The sequence below is a fragment of the Benincasa hispida genome, chromosome 12 (genome assembly GCF_009727055.1).
Source record: "Benincasa hispida cultivar B227 chromosome 12, ASM972705v1, whole genome shotgun sequence".
Taxonomy (NCBI): domain Eukaryota; kingdom Viridiplantae; phylum Streptophyta; class Magnoliopsida; order Cucurbitales; family Cucurbitaceae; genus Benincasa; species Benincasa hispida.
The window spans coordinates 28,059,213-28,082,212 of NC_052360.1; the positions used below are offsets into that span (position 1 = coordinate 28,059,213).

Sequence of the window (23,000 nt, forward strand, 5' to 3'; positions counted from 1 at the left end):
GTTTTTCTTTTTATCAGTTCATGTATTGTTTCCCATTGTATTGCTTAATTTTAAGGCTTTCTAGAGTTAGGATGTGATGAGGGGTGCTAAGGGGGTGTCAACCTAGTTGGGATGCACGGGTGCACCTGCCGATCCTTATGAATTCCTTGTAAATTGAGCATTAGTCTCGCTTCATTTTCTTAATGAATAAAGAGACTTGTTTCCTTTTCAAAAAAAGATAATGGGCATGAGTTCTTTAACAATTCGTTCCGAGATTTCCTCGCATCTTAGGAAATTGTCCACCAAAGTTCGTGTGCCTACACTTAGGAAAATGGAGTGTCCGAACGAAAGAATCGTCATTTGGTGGAAGTCGCTTGTTCCCTCATGTTGTCCACTTCCTTTCCGTCCTATTTCTGGGAGGATGCTATACTTATTGCCGCCCACCTAATCAATCGCATGCCTTCTTGTGTATTAAACTTCCACAATCCTCTTGACTACTTCAAAGAGTCGTACTCAACCACCCGCCTTATCCCTGATGTATCCCTCCGGGTCTTCGGATGTGTTGTCTTTGTTCATGCCCATGGTCCTAATCGCACAAAGTTCACTCCTCGTACTCAGAAATGTGTGTGTTGGGTATCCTTTCCATCAACGTGGGTATAAATGTTATCACCCATCTTCTCGAAAATACTTCATTTTCATGGATGTAACCTTTCTCGAGGATCAACCATTTTTCTCTATTAGTCATCTTCAGGGTGAGAGTTCTAGTGAAGAGACTAATTGGTCCACATTTTCAATACCCTTAGAGTTGTCATCTGAACCTGAGCCTGTCATAAGAAGTCACAACACGGTCCTTCCTACCAATCAAGTCCCGTGGATAACATACTATAGGAAGAATCTCAGGAAGGAAATAGTGCCACCTGTTGCTACTCTGGCTCCGGTCCATAAGTCTGATCCAACATCAGCTCTAGGTATTTGTATTTCTGTCTCTAATAATATTGGTACTTGTGCTGAGAATGATGCTTGCAGTGTGGGTAAATATGAAGAGATTGCCGACGGTTCTGCCAAGAACACCATAGGCGATGTAGAAACAGTTGAAAACAACAATGCCGAGGAAACGATTCCAGAAGGTGAAAGTGTTACAAGGGAGGATGAATGTGTGAAAGACCCCTCAGAAGATAAAACTCTGGGGCAGGCTATCGAATGTGGTGAAAAGACAAACGAGGTGAAGAGTCATGATGTTTCTCTCGACCTTCCCATTGTCCTGAGGAAAGGCACTAGGTCTTGTACAAAGTATCCTATGCACAGTTACATGACCTACAGTAACCTGTCACCCGAGTTCAAGGCTCTCACTACAAGCCTAGATACAACAATGATACCGTGTAGCATACATGTGGCAATGGAGGTTCCTGAGTGGAAAGCTGCAATGATGGAGGAAATGAGAGCTCTTGAGAAGAACGGAACATGGAATTAGGTCGCCCTTCCCGAAGGACACAAGACGGTTGGATGCAAATGGGTTTTTACCATCAAATACAAGCTGATGGGATGATTGACATACAAGGCAAGACTGATTGCCATAGGTTTTACTCAGACCTTTGGAATAGACTGCTCAGAAACCTTCTCCCCATTGGCCAAGCTTAATATCGTCCGGGTGTTATTATCAGTAGCCGTGAACAAAGATTGGCCTCTTCATCAACTTGATGTAAAAAACGCGTTTCTTAGTGGCCAAGCTTAATACTTGTCTATTTATTTGAGCAGTCTTCTTGTATTCATTGTATCAAAAAAATAATAAAATCAGTCTACTATCGTGGTTTTTTCTCCCTGACGTAGGGCTTTCCAAGTAAAACTTTTGTGTTCTTTCTTCTTCCTTTTTCATCAAAGTGCTTGATTGAAATTTTCAAACCATGCTCTTGGACAGAAATGGAAAAACTTCTGATTCATATCTTTTACCAATAATCTTCTTGTCATACGATTATAAAATAAGCAATAGTCATGGGAAAAAAAAAAAAAAGAAGACAAAATAGTCAAGGTCATGAGTGAGTTTACATACAAAAAATCAAGTGTAAAGAAGGTTGAGGCAACTGTAAAACAGAACAAAGAAAGAGATAATGTGAGGTTAGTGGTGTTAGATCCTAGAATAGAAGATGTTGATCGTATGTTGAAGGGATAGATGGAGAAGGTGCAAGGGACAAAGATGTAGAAAATAAGTTAGAATCACCTATCATATGGGTTTATGGTGTCAGAGTTTATGACCCATTTGGTAGATGAGTTAAGAAGACATTGATTCGTATTATTTGGCTGAACAATAGTTTCAATAGGATTAGATTTGCAATGATTCCTAATACAACTAGAATTGAGCAAAATCGCCCACAGAAATGGTAATTGGAATTCAACCATATAGAAGGCTAAAGGCCGAAGAGAATAGACATTCTTTTATGAATTTTAATTAGTGGCAACCGTAATACATCAGATGTTTTGCAGAAGAAATTGCCATCTAAGTTATGCCATCGATTTGGTCTTCATGTCTAAAGAATGAGATACTCTTGATTATGTTTTCTTTGATTGCTCTTATGCCAATCTGATGTCAATTTTTTTCGCGGTCCAGTGGGTCTTCTCCAATATCTTCAGAAGCAATACTTTTCAACTTCTTAATGGCTCTCATTAATTCCAAAGCAAAGTTGTTTTGGATTCTCACCCTTGGGATGCTTGATTTGGTTCAATTCGTATATAGGCCTCTTCTTGGTGTTCTCGTTCTAAATGCTTTGTGAGATTCTCTATTCAGGATATTTTCATTATTTGGAATGTTTTTATGTTTCCCTTGTAATTCACTTATGTTAAGATGTTCTAGTTTAACATTTGGCTATTACTTTATTATTCTCGTTTCTCATATAGGGTTCTTGTATTTTTGAACATTAATCTCTTTTCATTTTATCAATGAAAAGTGTTTGTTCCTTTTAAAAAAAGTAATAATAGAGTTAAAAGCTATATAACCATAAATGTAGTTGGAAAGAAATTAGAGTATTTTTCATGGCAAGTTTTTTCCTTGATTGATCAATTTGAATTAGATCGTTGGAAGGCTTCATTATGGTGTTCTTTATCTAAATCGTTCAAGGGTTTTTCTCAACATGATATTTGTCTTAAGTGGAGAGTTTTCATTCATCCTTCATAGAGTTCTTATTTTCACCTATTATTGTATCGTCTTTTATTGTTTGTTTTGTTTTTTTATCGTTCTTGATCATCCATTGTGGATTTTGCATCTTTTTCAAGACTACTCTCTTTTCATTACATTAATGAGAAGTTTTGTTTTTTTTAAAAAAAAAAGTTGGATCCAACAATTACATATCATAAAGTCATTAGTTTGCACCAACACTTCCAACTTTTTAGAAATCTTTCTTTGCAATATTGGGGGATTTTGTCCTTATTTTTTGTTAGATGATATATAATTAAATTTACCTTCACCCATAAGTTTAAGTTTTTGGGTCAATTGGTGATTTAATTGTATATCATCTAACATTTTTGTATACTATATTCTTAATGTGCAATCTTGTTTATGTAACAAAATTTTCCATTTTCTGACACATTTTACGTTTTATCTCCAGGTGATGGAATGGTGGATTATATGAATATGGATGACAGATCAATTGGGATGTTTTGGGTTGTCTCATACACCATGGCGCAACCAGCATGTGAAACTGTGATGAATTGGTTAACTTCTGCAGGAGTTCCAGAACTATCATCAGCACAAAATTTACAGACAAATGAGAGGATAATGGTTATGCGAGAAGTGAGCCCATTACCAATGTCTTTGTTATCAGGTTTTTCAATGAACTTGTGCTCGAAGCTGGCATATCAAATGGAAGAATCTTTATTTTCTGGACAGGTATATATACTTTTTCTTGAAAAAGTTAGGGAAGAAAAGAAAACACCAGAGTTACGTAAAAAACCCTAGACTAGGGAGAAAAAACCACGATAAGAGTTTTCATTTTAATTCAGATACATAGTACACATTACAGGGACAGGTATAAATAACCAAACAGTAAGAAACCCTAGACTGATAAAAGACCAAAACGCCCTTAGGACTAAAATATAATTTCAGCACTCCCCCTCAAGTTGGGGCGTAGATATCAATAAGACCTAACTTGCTAATACAGGTGTCAAAAATTTATCTAGGTAACTCTTTGGTGAGAACATCCGCAACTTGTTGGTTGGACGGAACATAAGGAATGCAAATGCTACCGTTATCCAGTTTTTCTTTGATGGAGTGTCGGTCAATCTCAACGTGTTTGGTTTTGTCATGTTGAACCAGATTGTTTGCAATATTAATGGCAGCCTTGTTATCGCAGTAAAGTCTCATCGGGTAATGACTTTCTTGATGTAGATCTACTAGAACCTTCTTCAACCAAATCTCTTCACATATACTCAAGCTCATAGCCCTGTATTCGGCTTCGGCACTACTTCTAGCCACGACACCTTGCATCTTACTTCTCCAGGTAACTAAGTTTCCCCACACGAAAGTATAGTATCCTGAGGTGGATTTCCTATTTGTAACAGAACCGACCCAGTCTGAATTTGTGTAGGCCTCGATACACCTTTTATCATGCTTTTTGAAAACCAAGCCCTTTCCAGGAGAAGACTTCAGATACCTCAGGATCCATGTAACTGCTTCCATGTGTCTTTCATACGGAGCCTGCATAAACTGGCTGACCAAGCTAATTGCATATGATATATCAGGTTTGGTATGCGAAAGATATATCAGTTTCCCCACAAGCCGTTGATATCTCTCTTTGTTCACAGGAACATCATCTACTGACTCTATCAGATTGAGGTTGGCTTCTACAGGTGTATCTGCAGGTTTACGCCCTATCATTCCAGTCTCTCTCAACAAATTGAGAGTGTATTTCCTCTGAGACACTGTGATCCCTTCCGTTGATCTTACTACCTCCATTCCTAGGAAATATCTCAAGACACCGAGATCTTTTATCTCAAACTCATCTGCCATTCGTCGTTTCAACCTGTCAATTTCTGCTGAATCATCCCCTGACAGTATAATATCGTCAACATAGACAATCAAGATCGCTATTTTCCATGGTGCTGACTTTTTAGTGAACAAGGTGTGATCTGAATGCCCTTGAACAAATCTCTAGATTTAACAAAGGTGGTGAATCGATCGAACCAGGCTCTAGGGGACTGCTTCAGGCCATACAAGGATTTTTTTTAATTTGCAAACCTGATTGCTGAACTGTGCTTCAAAACCTAGAGGTGGGTTCATATATACCTCTTCTTCTAGCTCACCATTCAGAAAAGCATTTTTCACATCCAACTGATGGAGGGGCCAGTCTTGATTAACAACCACGGAGAGGAGAACACGAATAGTGTTAAGTTTTGCCACAGGTGAGAAGGTTTTTGAGCAATCCACTACATGTCTGAGTGAATCCTTTTGCAACCAATCTGGCCTTATATTTGTCGAGAGTTCCATCTGACTTGTATTTGACAGTAAAAACCCACTTACACCCTATTGTTTTGTGACCTCTTGGAAGACTAACCAGATCCCATGTTTTGTTAGTCTCAAGAGCCCGCATTTCCTCCATAATTGCAACTCGCCATTCAGGAATTTCCAGAGCTTTGTGCACATTGCCTGGAATTATCACAGTATCTAGGGTGGTGGTGAAAGCTCTAAATCTTGTAGATAGGTTACTGTAAGACAGGAAGCTTGTCATAGAGTGTTTGGTGCACTACCTAGTACCTTCTCGCCATAGCTATTGGCAAATCCAAGGTAGCATCAATCTCAATCTCACTGATCTTGTCAGCCTGTTGATCTGTACCCAACTATTTGTTCATTTTCAGTCCCCTGAGCACCACTTGGCGCTTCATACTGCCATCATCCCTGACTTCGCCCGAGTCCCCTATATCACCTTCAACATACTCATTGTCATTATGACTAGGGGTACCTTGAGCCTGAGCCGGTTCAGGTTCTGACTCTTGAATACCTTCCGGCAAAGCAACAGGGGAAACAATTTCGGGAACTATTTCCTTTCGGAGATGCTTCCTATAGTAGGTTATCCAAGACACTTGTTTTGTAGGGAGGACAGGCTCATTTGTTTCAGGGATAGGTTCAGGAAACAAGTCTAACGGAACAGAGTAGGTGGAAGTGTTTGCCTCTTCACTCGAAGTCTCCCCCTGAAGAGGACTAACGGGAAAGAAGGGCTTGTCCTCTAGAAATGTGGCATCCATGGTGACAAAATACTTACGAGAGGAAGGCTGAAAGCACTTGTAGCCCTGTTGATGGAGCGGATACCCAACAAAGACACATTTTTGGGCCCTAGGAGCAAATTTACTCTGGTGAGGACCGTGATTATGGATGAAAACGGTGCACCCAAAAACCCTAAGAGGAACATTAGGGAAAAGGCGAGTGGACGAGATGGATTCTTTAAAATGCTCTAAGGGGGTTTGGAATTGGAGCACACGGGAGGGCATTCGATTTATGAGATGAGCTGCAGTAAGAACAACATCCCCCCATAGATACGAGGGTAAGGATGCAAGTATCATGAGGGATCAGACTACTTCAATGAGGTGACAATTTTTCCGTTCGGCCACCCCATTCTGCTGAGGTGTATAGGCATAGGAATTTTGGTGGACGATACCTTTAGAGTTTTAAAACTCACGAAGGGACTGATTAACAAATTCACGCCCATTGTCACTTCGAAGAATGACGATTTTGGTATTGAACTGGGTTTCGACGGTGGTGTAAAACTGTTGAAAGACCGTCGACACTCCAAACGTGTCTGTAAGAAGAAACACCCATGTAAGACGGGTGTGATCATCTATGAAGGTAACAAACCACCATTTACCTGACACCATTGTGACATTCGAAGGGCCCCAAACGTCACTATGTATCAAGTGGAAGGGTCGGGAAGGTTTGTAGGGTTGTAAGGTAAAAGACGTCTTGGCTGTTTAGCACGAATACAAACATCACACGACAAAGATGACACATTCACATTTCGAAATAAATGGGGAAATAGATATTTCATATAATGAAAGTTTGGATGTCCAAGTCGAAAATGCCATAATAAGAAATCAGTTTCAGAAATAGTAAGAGAAGACAATAAACAAGTGCTAGATAAACTCCTAGAAGAAGCATCCTTGGAAAGGAAATAGAGTCCCCTATTGTGTCGGGCAGTGCCAATCATCTTCCCCGAGCTCAGGTCCTGAAATGAAACATTATCTGGTGAGAACACGACTTTGCAGTTCAAATCTCTGGTCAACTTACTGATTGATAGCAAATTATACGATATTTTTGGTACATGTAAGACATTATACAAAATCAGTCCTTGAAGTGGGGATAAGTGGCCCTTTCCTGCAACGGGGGCAAATGACCCATCTGCAATTCTTATTCTCTTATTTCTAGCACTTGGATAATAGGAGAGGAATTGGTCAGATGATCCAGTTAGATGGTCCGTTTCTCCGAAATCAAGGATCCAGGATTCATCTCCCTCAGCAAAGAAACTAAAGGAATGGGGAGTATCTGACTGTGCAATATTGCCGATTCCGACCGTACCTGGATCCACCTGGCTCGTCCCTGGAGGGGCACCATCAACAGCTTCACTAACGAAGGCGCGACCGGTCTTAGATTTGTCGTTCGAAGGACGCCGCTTGCCATTTGGAGGTCGGCCATGTAATTTCCAGCATTGATCTTTTGTATGCCATGGTTTCTTGCAATGCTCACAAATTGGAGGATTCTTTCCATTCTGTTTGTCATTCTCTGAACCCGATGACTTGACTCCAAACGCAGTAGAGTTCAGGGTATTAGGTGTTGTACCATTCATAGCGCTGGTTCGATCTTTTTCCAATCTGACCTCTGAGCAAACTTCCATCTGGGACGATATTGGTCTTTGTCCCAAAATTCGGCTCCGAACACCATCAAACTTCGAGTTTAAGCCAGCCAGAAAATCATATATGCGGTCAGCCTCCTTAATCTTCGAATACTGAACCCCGTCAACTGGGCAATTCCAAAATATTTCCCGACACAGATCCATCTCTTGCCACAATAGTGATAATTTATTGAAATAGGATGTTACGTCGAGTGTCCCCTGCTTGCACTCATTCACCTATTTTCTCAATGTATAAAGGCGTGAAGCATTCTGCCTCTTCGAATAAAGTTTCTGGATAGCTTCCCAGATATCCCGAGCCGAAGCTGAGTAAAGAAGAGGCTTCCCGATCTGGGGTTCCATATTGTTTATTAAAATTGAGCGAGGGAGAGAATCCTCCCCCCTNTTTCCAGCATTGATCTTTCGTATGCCATGGTTTCTTGCAATGTTCACAAATTGGAGGGGTCTTTCCATTATGTTTGTCATTCTCTGAACTCGTTCACCTGTTTTCTCAATGTATAAAGGCGTGAAGCATTCTGCCTCTTCGAATAAAGTTTCTGGACAGCTTCCCAGATATCCCGTGTCGAAGCTGAGTAAAGAAGAGGCTTCCTGATCTGAGGCTCCATACTGTTTATTAAAATTGAGCGGAGGAGGGAATCCTCCCTCTTCCATATACGTTACTGAGGATCCCTAGGATTTGGTCTGGGTATCTCCCCTGTTAGATACCCGAACTTGTGCCGTCCCTCGAGAACCATCCTCATAGATTGTGACCAAGAAAAGTAGTTCTGGCCATTAAGTTTTTCGCCAATAGAAATTCCTGCAGAATTGCCTATAGAACCAGACATAATGTTTGTGAAAGGTAGAGTAGGATAAGCAGTTACCGGAGTTTCTGACATAACGGAACCCCCGGGTATGTATTTGGTAGAAAATCTGTTGAGGATTGGCCGAAGATCTAACGGCTGCCCTAAGTGCAGAAATTTGCTGCTACAGATTTGCCAGTTGTTGAACGCTAACGGTCCCACTAAGAATCGTTGTAGGTTGTTTCTGCCCATAGACCCCTGAAGATATCGTTTCTGCCGGTGTGGGAAGACCAACTGGAGGAGCCGGTTGACCAGAGGGTAAATAGCGGGAGAAAACATTTGCTGTAAAGGGTTGGGCTGGACCAGGTCTAGTTGGACCGAGTGGTTCGAGTGGTTTGGTGGGTTCTGGTAGACCGACAGATCAGGCACGTTCAGAGGGCTCGGTAACGAGGACGGAAGGTAGGCGATTTGGTTCAGATTCATCGGGGAATGGAAGGTAGAGGAGCTGGGTAACGACAGAGGGGGAAAAACGAAGGATGAGAGGACGACTGACCTGAAAACGCTCCGCTGACGGGGTCTGGGTTGTGATTGATAACGATCGGCGGCTGGAATGATGGAATCGTCTACGGCAGGCGCTTGTGTCGGGCTGGACCAGTGGAGGATGTTCGAGTCTCGACGGCAGTGTGGTTGAAGTCGTCGACGGCAGCGGCGGAGGTCCTCCGATGGCAGTGACGGCTGGATCGATTAGGGCAGGTTGGATCTGAATCGGTCCAAGTAATGACCGTAGATATTGGTCGACGGTAGCCCTAATTTTAGCACTGTTAGAATTTTCCCTTGGAGTTCCATTCCCTACTAGAGTCGATGACTGAATCTCTTCTATTCCAGCGACATTCTCATCACCATGCTCTGATACCATCTTGAAAAAATTAGGGAAGAAAAGAAAACACTAGAGTTACGTGGAAAGCCCTAGACCAGGAAGAAAAAACCACGATAAGAGTTTTTATTTTAATTCAGATACACAGTACACATTACAGGGACATTCTCATCACCATGCTCCCATATATGATTTTGTTCCATTCTTAAATAACAATTTTAAGGCCCTTGAGTTTTTGTATAAATCCATTTCCCACGCCAACCCCTCCTTAAGGGAGTGTTGAGCCACCGATATTTAATCATAGGAACAAAGTTGGGATGTTGTAGCCAAGGAATCTGAATGGTACGGGACCTCATTTGTTCACTCCAATGCTGAGTTGGATGAGGTAATGATCAGAAGTTATGCATTCGGGGTGCTTGACTAGAGCATTTGGAAAATTTGTAAGGAAAGTCTTCCGTTGCTAGAAATCTATCAATGAGAGTGTGCATGGGAGAATCTCTGTAATCGGACCAAGTGTAGAGCCCATTGGACAAAGGCCTTTTCTTCTGTAATCCGTTTTTTCTTTAGTCTACTGAATGACATTGAAATCACCTCCTAAAAGCCATGCTACAGAACAAAGACGAGATAAGCCTCTGAGTTAATCTTGGGCCACTTCTTGATAGGTTGTTTCTCGTAGCATCATTTATAGAAGTTGATCCCACCAAGCCAATGCTCCAGTTTTAGCTTGAAGGCTACATGCCTAACTTTCTTATCTTTTGCGTTTTCCAAGAAAACTTTCTACATTTTTTACCCAATTCAAGAATGTTTCCATATCCAAATTTTGGAAATATATTCACTGTGCCTTTTCTTGCAAGAAATTTATTATTGTTATTTGACCAATTTTGATTAAAAAAAAAATCATTTTAAGATTCATTTTAAGTTAAGGAACTAAATTTCGACATTTGAAAGTACAAAGACTAAACTGGAATGAGAGTCAAAACATCGAGACTCAAAAAATATTTTTCTACGTATATATATATATCTGTGTGTATATATATATATATATATTTATTTTGAGGTCATCAAGAGAGTTGCTGGGTTTGGATTCGGCTGAAGAAGAAAAGGAAGGGAAAGGAAGGATGAAAGAGGAAAGAAAAAGCAAAAGAGAGAAAATGTATTGAAAATATTAAATAACTTTAAATTTAAAAGATATACAAATTATTAAAAAATAAAAGGTAACCTATGAGGCTGAACAGTGTTTGTTATTCAATCCATAGGTTTGGTTAACCAAAGCCAAGCCCGCCCATAACCCGACCAAGCCCAGAAAGTAGTAGAAACTGGGTCCATGATCCGTATGGCCTACATAATTCTCTTACTTTTTTGTTCAATATTTGAGAGTGATTTATTTTAATTTTGAGAAAATACTAATTATTTTAAGAAGCTCATGATGCTGTAAATATTATGCCTGCTACTTGAGTTTTTTTGCACCCCTGTCTCTAACGGGTGAAGTAATGCAATTAGGGTTCATTGTCTAGATGAATATTCAAACTTTATCTCTAACGTTTACTTCTATTATTTTTCTGTGAAGGCTGTTCCCAGTATTGCATTGGCTGAAACATATACTAGGTTGCTTCTCCTTGCACCACACTCATTGTTTCGTTCACATTTTAATGTAATTTTCTCGATCTATTACAACCTTATTACTTTATTCTTATCTTTCACTTTGAGCACTGATTAAGTGTTATTTATTTATTTATTTTTTAAATGATGAAAATAACGTCTTTCATTGAGAATAAAATGAAAGAATACATGAGTATTCAAAAAAACAAGTCCACTAAAAGGGGAGGCACTTTCTACCAAAAGGTGCTCCGACTATAAGAGATCATTCCTATAGAATAATTACAAAAGGTCTTCAAAATTGAAGTCCACAAAGAGACATGGATGCGGACGAGGGCCCAAATCTCCCTAGGGTCCCTATCCACCCCCTTAAATATCCTGTTGTTCCGCTCACCCCAGAAGACCCATAAAGTCACACACAGCCTTGCGATCCATAAAAAGCAACCCTTCTCCTCAAAAGGCGGATCGAGGAGGACCTCCTCGATTGTAACACTGGCATCTCTATGACGAACGTACGACATACCAAACGTTTGAAGGAATAAATCCCAAATAGTACTCGCAAAATGACATCGCCAGAGAATATGGTCTAGGTCTTCCTCCGCCTTCGACAAAGAATACAACTAAACAACCCAATAAGCGAAGGCATCTTCCTCGCAAGCCAATCCAACGCGTTAGCGCGACCATGAAGGACTTGTCAGGTAAAGAACCTCACATTTCTAGGAATCTTAATCCTTCGAAAAACTGACCGACCTAAGGGAGAAGGATCGACCAAACACTGAAAAAATGACTTGTAAGAAAACCCTTTGGAAGAATTAGGGCTCCAGACACGAACATTCTTTCTCCCTAATCTAAAGGAGTGACCTTCGAGTAAAGAAAGAAGAGCGGCCACCTCAATTGCCTCCCTATCGTAAAGAGCATGACGAGAAAGTGATTTTTGAGGGACGACAAATGAAACAAATGAGGGAATAGAGCAACGAGAGGTCTCTCCCCCACCTTGTGAGAAGTACATTTCCTCTTCCCTCCCCCACCACACAACGAACCAAAGGGACGAAAGAAGGGAGTTCTTTCGAGATATTTTTCCATGCGTTATGGTAAGTGCCCTTAACCCCTTTAGACAGCCACTCAAAAAGGGTGGGGACTGTGTTTACTAGCAATAATCCTATGCCATAAAGAGTTGGGCTCAGAGGAAAAACGCCACAACCATTTGGCTAGCAAGGCTTTTTTTCGCACCCTAAGATTCCCAATTCCAAGCCCCCCTGGGGAGACTGATCTCTCAACATCTCAATTGATTGAATTGGATCCCTTGCCTTTAGCTTCGTCAATCCCTTCCCAATGAAAATCATGCATAAGCCTCTCAAGTTTCTTACACACTTTGCACAACATCAATTAAGATTATTGTTGATATATAGAAAATTCAACAATACAGGAGAGGAAACGACTCTCAAGGATTGTTTGAGGTATGGGTAAACTCCTTAATCCAAAGGTGCAAAACCCAGCAGGTACGGATGATGAAAAGAAACAAAGCTTTTTGTTAATAAAAATGAAAAGAGACAAACACTCAAAGTACAAGGAAACCAAACTAAAATACAGAAAATACCAAAACAAATACAAAGAGAAAAAAGACCAAGCAGGAGAAATAAAATCAATCCAAATCAAACCTAAGGAAGCTTGAATCTGAGCTGAATCAAGGCATGCAATCCAAGGAAGAGACTTATCTTGCATAAACCGTTGAACTCTTTAAACAAAAGCTATAACAGAAGAACTTAAATGCCAACTAAGCTTAAGAACATGCACACAAAACAAAGATGCTGCAAGACTATGTAATCAACCTAAACAAGAGGGTAGGAAGCTGGAGAATGAAGAACCCAAAGCATACGACAACAACCTTCAACTATCTTCGAAAAGAGATTGATTTTCCTTGAAAATATAGCTTCAACCCAAAGGACTACAACTGAAACAATGAGCAAAGGAGCATTCTGAAAGACCATAATCCACTTTACACAATTGAAGACCACACGCTTGCAAAATTGAAGAAAATTTGGCATCTGAGAAGTAGATAAAAGAGAAGCACTTAAATTTATATCTTGAACACACTGCTTTTCCTCAACCCTTTGAGACAAAATATCAAAAGCTTCTTCGGTATGGTCTACTGAAATGGATCCTTAGGAATTATGTCCAAATGATGAAATCAGATTCATTACTCACACTAACAACTAAGTCCTCATCAGAATCATAGGGGCGAGAGATCATTGGAGGAAGGACATGCAACACCTCTAATAAATTGAATGATATCAAAACCCTAGCAATTTGAGGATTAGGAACCCCGTTGGTCATTTCAACCTCTCATTGACAAACACTAAAACCCCCAAATTAGTAAGTACAACTCTAGGGAGAGTCAGATAAGGTTATTGTTAGCTAATATAATATTAAATTTACCTTCACCTATCAGTTTAAGCTTTCGGGTTAATCGATGACTTAAGATGGTATCAGAGCAGGTGGTTCAAGAGTTCTTGTATTCAAACCCCTATAATGTTATTTCCTTCCCAATAAATATTAATTATTGTACATATTTCAAGCTCACAAGTGAGGGGGAGTGTTATCTAATATAATATTAAATTTATCTTTACCCATTAGCTTAAGATTTTGGGTCAGTCATTGATTTAAGAGTTACCTTGTAACTGAAAACCATGAGGCAAAGAGAACTAATTCTCTACCCAAGGTCTGAACACTCCACGAGCAAGTTGATCAATCTTACTGAATGCCCAAACATGCAACTCTAGATTAAGAAATACAAAGGATGGCGGTGAAGCTCCATCATCAAGACTGGAAAAATCCTCATTTCCAAAATTCAGAATCCAAAAAATGTTATGTACAACCTAGTGAGCAGGCTTTAGATTAGAGTTGTTGAAAAACCGATCCAAATCAAGGGATTGAACCGAACCGAAATAAATCAAACCGACTGGTTTGGTTCGGTTTCTATGAAGATTTTGGTTTTCTTGGTTTATCCTTTTTAAAAACTGAGGGGTTTAGTTCAGTTGCGGATTCAACATTTTATAATTCTAATATAACTGAACCAAACCAAACCTAGTAAGAAAATAGTTAAAGTACCTTACCCTCTCAGCCCAAGTCTTTTTAAATAGCCTAGCTACCAGCCCATAAAACCCATTTGTTTAAGGAAGTCTTAGCCCACATAGAATTTAAAAAAGAAAAAGAAGGAAAAAAGGAAGAAGAAAAGAATACTAAGAAGATAGAAAAGACATAAACCCTAGCTATCAATTATCTCTCATCTCTTTCACCTCAATCAATGTGCGTCGCCTACTTCCTCCCCTTTCCCCCATTTTTTTTTTCTTTTTCCCTCACATACAACTACATCACTCTTAATTCTCTCTCAATCATGTATGTTGTTGTCGATTTCTTTCTTTTTGAAGCACCATCTTACACCTTATTTTAAGATATTATCATCCATATAATGTTTCCAACAATTCACTTCTTTCTTCATCATTTATGCACTACCATCTTTGCTGCCGTCTGGCTGCTTTTTTTTGCTGTTTTGATACTTTTGCGACCACCATCTTCATCATTCTTTCTTCTTCGTCCCACCTCTGTCTCAAACAACAATTGGTGAAGTTCGGTTAAGACTGAAACCAAACCATTTTGAACTAAAGTTGTACTTGTTTGTTTGAATTGAAACCGATGGAGAGATCCATTTTCTTGGTTCAGCTGTAAGACAAACTGAAGGGTTCGGTTTGGTTGTCTTCGATTTTAGTCAAAATCAGACAACTTGAAGCGTCAACATCCCTACTTTAGCTGGCCTCCAAAACCATAATGGGCGCCACATCATATATCTTAGTAAAATGACAAAAATATCCTTATTTAACCTATTTTTGAAATTTTGTTTTCAAATATAGAAAATGAGCAAACTTTTTTACAAATATAGAAAAATGTCACTATCTAGTAGTGATATTCAATGACAGTCATTGATAGACATCTATCAGTGTCCATAAATATTTCCAACATTTTTGTCATTTAAAACCATTACCCTTTAGAAAGGATAAATTTGGAAACAACAAAACTACGTCTAAATTAGAAAATATAAATAATAACTTTCAACCTTTGGTGGTTCATATCACCGAATCTTCGAACTTGGAAGGGAAAGAGTCGAATGACTGAAAGCCTTTGAAGAACGAGGACTCCTTAAAGAGTTGTAAAGACATTTTCTTCAGACACTATAGGAACTTGAACTCGTACATACGTCTCCTCTAACGAGTCATAATTATCTACTAAAAACTTGAAAGAAGATTGATTAATAATTCTCCGGGTATAATGCAAAAGAAAAATCGGAACAAACCTCCCAGATGATCTAAAATCTGTTCATTTGCCTCGAGAGAGAGGTCCAAAGACTGTTGCGTTTCCATAGACTTGTATTTAGAATTCTCATTAGACTGAGGAGAGAGTATGATCTACCCTAGCTTCTTGAGCTTCTTCAAAATCAAAATGATTATTCACTTTAACTCCAACAACCAATGAAGAGTTATCATTATGCAACAAAAGATCGTTAGAGATTGGTCCTTGATTTTCAAACATATCATTTAAAGAGAAAAACCCTGTCGCATTTTCCTTGAAAATAAACCATGATAGAAAAGGTGATCATCACAGAGTAAAATGAATTATGTGAATATTTATTTGACAGATTTGTTGTTGAAAACTATTTTTGAATAATGTGATCTAAATAATATTCTCATCCAGGTTTGCATTCAAATCTTTACTGATGTATTTAAATGAATGAAGTTGCCAATTTATGAGCTGTCTGATTTTTATTGCTTTCTTATGTTTGATATTTGTTATTATTTGTTGCACATCTCTTGCTCATAATTTAAGAGCTCAGCACTATTTATGCTTCAATTAACTTTCTTTCTTTTACGCTCATGAAGTTCAGATCTCATTTTCTGTATGTTTTTACTTACAATGAACTCACTCTTTATTGCAGCATTTAGCACAAAGAAACCCATCCCTATTGAGCAAACCAGGAGTTACGCTTCTAGTGCTTGAAATTCTGAACTATCGGTTGCTTCCCCTTTACAGGTATAATTTCTCAACCCTTGCTTCACCACCACCACCCATCCCGCCCCACAAAAAAAAAAAAAAAAAAAAAAGAAAAAAAAAAGACGGAATTCCGTTGAAACAGCTCAAGTAAAAATATAATCAAGAGAAAGGGTGGTATGCCCCTAAATCACAATTTACACTGAATTACGTTGGTAGAGCCTTAAATATTATGATATATACAAGATATTTGATATCTTATATGCAACATGATAATGATGTGACTATTTTTTTTTTTTTTTTTAAAAAAACTTATATTCCTCATCTCTTCTAGGTACCAAGGCAAGAGTAAGGCTTTGATGTATGATGTGACAAAAATAATTTCTGCACTTAAAGGAAAGCGTGGAGACCATCGAGTATTTAGATTGGCTGAAAACTTGTGCATGAATCTCATTTTTTCATTGAGAGATTTTTTCTTTGTAAAAAGGGAAGGGAAGGTGGGTGAGCAAAATAATCCCAAAGCAGAATTATAAGTTATATATTGTGTGTTTCATTCACATTTTTTTGCTGAAATTGAACTATCTCTGTTTTGAAAGGGTCCGACTGAATTTACAGAGACACTAAATCGATTAGCTGTGGTCACTCTTGCTATCCTCATTAAAACACGGGGAATAGCTGATGCCGATCACTTGCTTTATCTTCAAACAATGCTAGAGCAGACAATGGCCACCAGCCAACATACTTGGTCAGAAAAAACTCTGCGATACTTCCCACCTGTTCTTCGTGAAGTGTTGATTGGAAGAATAGATAAAAGAGGTGTAGCTATTCAAGCATGGCAACAGGTTTGTTATCTCAATCAAAATTTTCAATAATTAAAAATTTGATTCCAAATTTTCTTACATTATTTGTTGTACCTTTTAATTTCCAATTTCACTCAAATTTGATATGGGACTAAACATAAATGTAACAAATCTTCTTAATGAGATCAACTCTAGATGATCTAGAATTTGGATTTTAATTTTTTTTTAAAAAAATATTTGAAATAAAGTTTGGAATATGTCCAAATTTAATCCTAGGTAAATATTAAGGTCTATCTAAAATCTGGTTTAGATTTGAAATGGAATTCTAAGATAGAATTTCTAGAATCCGAACAGTCAGCCTGAAAGTCCTGATAGTGATCTAACTCCTGCCAAAGACTTTGCAATAGAATTTCTTGAAAAGTTAGGGAAGAAAAGAAAACACTAGAGTTACGTGGAAAACCCTAGATCAGGGAGAAAAAACCACGATAAGAGTTTTTTATTCTTTTAATTCAGATACACAGTACATAATACAGGAACAGGTATAAATAACCAAACAATGAGAAACCCTAGACTGATAAAAGACAAAAACGCCCTTAGGGCTAAAACGTAATTTCAACACTCCCCCTCAAGTTGGGGCGTATATGTCAATGAGACCCAACTTGCTAACACAGGTGTCAAATGTCTGTCTGGATAACCCTTTGGTGAGAACATCCGCAACTTTGTTGGCTTGGACGGAACATAAGGAATGCAAATGCTACCATTATCCAGTTTTTCTTTGATGAAGTGTCGGTCAATCTCAACGTGTTTGGTTCTGTCATGTTGAACTGGATTGTGTGCAATATTAATGGCAGCCTTGTTATCGCAGTAAAGTCTCATCGGGTCATGACTTTCTTGATGTAGATCTACCTGAACCTTCTTTAACCAAATCTCTTTTGCATATATCTAAGCTCATAGCCCTGTATTTGGCTTCGGCACTGCTTCTAGCCACGACACCTTGCTTCTTACTTCTCCAGGTAACTAAGTTTCCCCACATAAAGGTACAGTATCCTGAGGTAGATTTCCTATCTGTAACAGAACCGGCCCAGTCAGAATCTGTGTAGGCCTCTCGATACACCTTTTATCATGCTTTCTTGAAAACCAAGCCCTTTCCAGGAGAAAACTTCAGATACCTCAGGATCCGTGTGACTGCCTCCATGTGTCTTTCACACGGAGCCTGCGTGAACTGACTGACCAAGCTAAACTGCATATGATATATCAGGTATGGTATGTGACAGATATATCAGTTTCCTCACAAGCTGTCGATATCTCTCTTTGTTTATAGGAACATTATCTGCTGACTCTATCAGTTTGAGGTTGGCTTCTACAGGTGTATCTGCAGGTTTACACCTCATCATTCCAGTCTCTTTCAACGAATCGAGTGCGTATTTCCTTTGAGACACTGAGATCCCTTCTACTGATCTTGCTACTTCCATTCCTAGAAAATATCTCAAGGTACCGAGATCTTTATCTCAAACTCATCAGCCATTCTTCGTTTCAACCTGTCAATTTCTGCTGAAGCATCTCCTGATAGTATAATATCATCAACATAGACAATTAATACTGCTATTTTCCTTGTGCTGACTTCTTAGTGAACAAGGTGTGATCTGAATGCCCTTGAACAAACCCCTGAGATTTAACAAAGGTGGTGAATCGATCGAACCAAGTTCTAGGGGACTACTTCAGTCCATACAACGATTTTTTTAATTTGCGCACCTGATTGCCAAACTGTGCTTCAAAACCTGGAGGTGGGTTCATATAAACCTCTTCTTTCAGTTCACCATTCAGGAACACATTTTTCACATCCAACTGATGGAGAGGCCAGTCTCGATTAACAACCACAGAAAGGAGGACACGAATAGTGTTAAGTTTTGCCACAGGTGAGAAGGTTTCTGAGTAATCCACTCCATACGTCTGAGTGAATCCTTTTGCAACCAATCTGGCTTTATATCTGTCAAGAGTTCTATCTGACTTGTGTTTGACAGTAAACGCCCAATTGCACCCTATGGTTTTGTGACCTCTCGGAAGACTAACCAGATTCCATGTTTTGTTAGTCTCAAGGGCCCACATTTCCTCCATAATTGCACCTCGCCATTCAGGAATTTCCAGAGCCTTGTGCACATTGCCGGAATTATCACATTATCCAGGCTGGTGGTGAAAGTTCTAAATCTCGTAGACAAGTTACTATAAGACAAGAAACTTGTCATAGAGTGTTTGGTGCACGACCTAGTACCTTTTCGTAGAGCTATCGGCAAATTCAAGGTAGCATCAACCTCATTCTCATTGGTCTTGTCAACCTGTTGGTCTGTACCCAACTGTTGTTCATTTTTAGTCCCCTGAGCACCACTGGGCGCTTCATTACTGCCATCATCCCTGACTTCACTGTCATCATCTCTGACTTCGCCTGAGTCCCCTATATCACCTTCAACATACTCATTGTCATTATGACTAGGGGTACCTTGAACCTGAGCCGATTTCGGTTCTGACTCTTGAACACCTTCCGACGGAGCAACAGGGGAAACAATTTCGGGAACTATTTCCTTTCGGAGATGCTTCCTATAGTACGTTATCCAAGGCACTTGTTTTGTAGGAAGGATAGGTTCATTTGTTTCTGTTTCAGGGATAGGTTCGGGAAACAAGTCTAAGGGAACAGAGTAGGTGGAAGTGTTAGCCTTTTCACTCGAAGTCTCCCCCTGAAGAGGACTTACGGGAAAGAAGGGCTTGTCCTCCAGAAATGTGACATCCATGGTGACAAAATACTTTCGAGAGGAAGGCTGAAAGCATTTGTAGCCCCGTTGATGGAGCGGATACCCAACAAAGACGCATTTTTGGGCCCTAGAAGCAAATTTACTTTGGTGAGGACCATGATTATGGACGAACACGGTGCACCCAAAAACTCTAAGAGGAACATCAGGGAAAAGGCGAGTGGATGAGATGGATTCTTTAAAATGTTCTAAAGGGGTTTGGAATTTGACCACACGAGAGGGCATCCGATTTATGAGATGAGCTGCAGTAAGAACAACATCCCCCATAATTATGAGGGTAAGGATGCAGGTATCATGAGGGATCGAGCTACTTCAATGAGGTGGCGATTTTTCTTTTCGGCCACCCTATTCTGCTGAGGTGTATAGGCACAGGAATTTTGGTGGACAATTCCCTTTGAGTTTAAGAACTCATGAAGGGTCTGATTAACAAATTCACGCCCATTGTCACTTCGAAGAATGGCGATTTGGTATTGAACTGGGTTTCAACAGTAGTGTAAAACTGTTGAAAGACCGTCTTCACTTCAGACTTTTCTGTAAGAAGAAACACCCATGTAAGACGAGTGTGATCATCGATGAAGGTAACGAACCACCGTTTACTTGATACATTTGTGACATTCGAAGGGCCCCAAAAGTTGAAAATGCCATAATAAGAAATTAGTTTTAGAAATAGTAAGAGAAGACAGTAAACAAGTGCTAGATAAACTCCTAAACGAAGCATCGTCAGAAAAAAAATAGAACCCCCTATTGTGCCGGGCAGTGCCAATCATCTTCCCGAGCTCAGGTCCTGAAACAAAACATTATCTGGTGAGAACACAATTTTGCAGTTCAAATCTCTGGTTAACTTACTGATTGATAGCAAATTATACGATATTTTTGGCACATGTAAGACATTATGCAAAATCAGTCCTTGAAGTGGGGATAAGTGGCCCTTTCCTGCAACGGGGGCAAATGACCCATCTGCAATTCTTATTCTCTCATTTCCAGCACTTGGATAATAGAGAGGAATTGGTCAGATGATCCAGTTAGATGGTCCGTTTCTCTGAAATCAAGGATCCAGGATTCATCTCCCTCAGCAAAGAACTAAAGGAACAAGGAGTACCTGACTGTGCAATATTGCCGATTCCGACCGTACCTGGATCCACCTGGCTCGCCCTTGAGGGGCACCATCAACAGCTTCACTAACGAAGGCGCGACCGGTCTTAGATTTGTCGTTTGGAGGACGCCGCTTGCCATTTGGAGGTCGGCCATGTATTTCCAGCATTGATCTTTCGTATGCCATGGTTTCTTGCAATGCTCACAAATTGGAGGGTTCTTTCCATTCTGTTTGTCATTCTCTGAACCCGATGACTTGACTCCAAACGCAGTAGAGTTCAGGGTATTAGGCGTTGTACCATTCATAGCGCTGGTTCGATCTTCTTCCAATCTGACCTCTGAGCAAACTTCCATCTGGGACGGCATTGGTCTTTGTCCCAAAATTCGGCTCCGAACACCATCAAACTTCGAGTTTAAGCCAGCCAGGAAGTCATAAACATGGTCAGCCTCCTCAATTTTCGAATACTGAACCCTGTCAACTGGACAATTCTAAACTATTTCTCGACATAGATCCATCTCTTGCCACAACAGTGATAGTTTATTGAAATAGGATGTTACGTCAAGTGTCCCCTGCTTGTATTCATGCACTTGTTTTCTCAAGGTATAAAGACGTGAAGCATTCTGCCTCTTCGAATAAAGTTTCTGGACAGCTTCCCAGATATCCCGAGCAAAAGCTGAGTAAAGAAGTGGCTTCTCGATCTGAGGCTCCATACTATATTAAAATTGAGCGAAGGAGAGAATCCTCCCCCTTCCATATCCGTTCCTGAGGATCCCCAGGGTTTGGTCTGGGTATTTCCCCTGTTAGGTACCCGAACCTGTGCCGCCCCTCGAGAACTATCCTCAAGAAAAGTAATTCTGTCCATTTAGTTTTTCACCAATAGAAATTCCTGTAGAATTGCCTACAGACCCAAACATAATGTTTGTGAAAGGTAGAGTAGGGTAAGTAGTTACCGGAGTTTCTGAACACAACGGAATCCCTGGGTATGTATCTGGTAAAAAATCTGTTGATGGATTGGCCGAAGATCTAATAGCTGCCCCAAGTGCAGAAATTTGCTGCTGAAGGTTGGCCAGTTGCTGTTGAACACTAACAGTCCCACCATGAATCGTTGTAGGTTGTTTCTGTCCATAGACCCCTGAAGATATCGTTTTTGTCGGTGTGGGAAAACCAATGGGAGGAGCTGGCTGACTAGAGGGCAAATAATGGGAGACAAGAACTTGCTGTAAGGGGTTCAGTTGGACTGGGTTCAACAGGACCGGGTTCGAGCGGTGTTGTGGGTTCTGGTAGACCGACAGATTGGGCGTAGTCTGAAGGTTTGGAAGACACGAAGGGTTCTGGTTCTGGACCGGGTGAAGACCACTGAGATCGGGAAGGTAGGAAGGGCTGGGTACCGTTGGAAGAGAAAAAATCAAAGGAAGGGAAGACGACTGACCTAGAAGGTTTACGCCGGCGGGATCTGAAGCGGAATTGGGGCAGCGATCTAGAAAAAACGGCGACTGGAACACAGAGGACGTCGAAGCCTCGGCGGATCTGAGCTGGACTTGTGGCGGAAGGTCGATTCTCGATAGCAGTGGCAGCAGTGTGGGCGAAGTCGTCGACGGCAGGGGCAGGGATCCTCCGACGGCAGTGACGGTAGTTTCGGCTGTATCTATTAGGGCTGGTTGGATCTGAATTGGTCAAAGTAACGACCGTAGATATTGATCGACGGTAGCCCTAATTTCAACACTGTTAGAATTTTCTCTTAGAGTTCCATCCCTTACTAGAGTCGATGACTGAATCTCTTCTATTCTAGTGACGTTCTCATCACCATGCTCTGATACCATCTTGAAAAGTTAGGGAAGAAAAGAAAACACCAGAGTTACGTGAAAACCCTAGATCAGGGAGAAAAAACCACGATAAGAGTTTTTTATTCTTTTAATTCAGATACACAGTGCACAATACAGGAACAGGTATAAATAACCAAACAGTGAGAAACCCTAGACTGATAAAAGACAAAAACACCCTTAGGGCTAAAACATAATTTCAACAGAATTTCTAGAATCTGATTCGGGATGAAAATTTGATTATATGCCCTGTTATAATTCTATAGTTAGGGTTTTCCATTCTTGTAAATATTTTGTGATATTTTCCTTTTCTATGCTTTGTACACTTGTATATA

General features: G+C 40.0%; 1 protein-coding gene across 1 annotated transcript in view; it reads left to right on the top strand.

Moving 5' to 3' along the window:
- Nucleotides 1-23,000, top strand: part of LOC120068006 (mediator of RNA polymerase II transcription subunit 23) — a 55,029-nt gene that overhangs the window by 11,944 nt on the left and 20,085 nt on the right. The window contains exons 8-12 of the mRNA XM_039019666.1: nt 3,576-3,856; nt 11,083-11,166; nt 16,099-16,193; nt 16,486-16,648; nt 16,748-16,993. Of these exons, the coding sequence (XP_038875594.1) occupies nt 3,576-3,856; nt 11,083-11,166; nt 16,099-16,193; nt 16,486-16,648; nt 16,748-16,993 (869 nt within the window). The remainder of the gene's footprint in view (nt 1-3,575; nt 3,857-11,082; nt 11,167-16,098; nt 16,194-16,485; nt 16,649-16,747; nt 16,994-23,000) is intronic.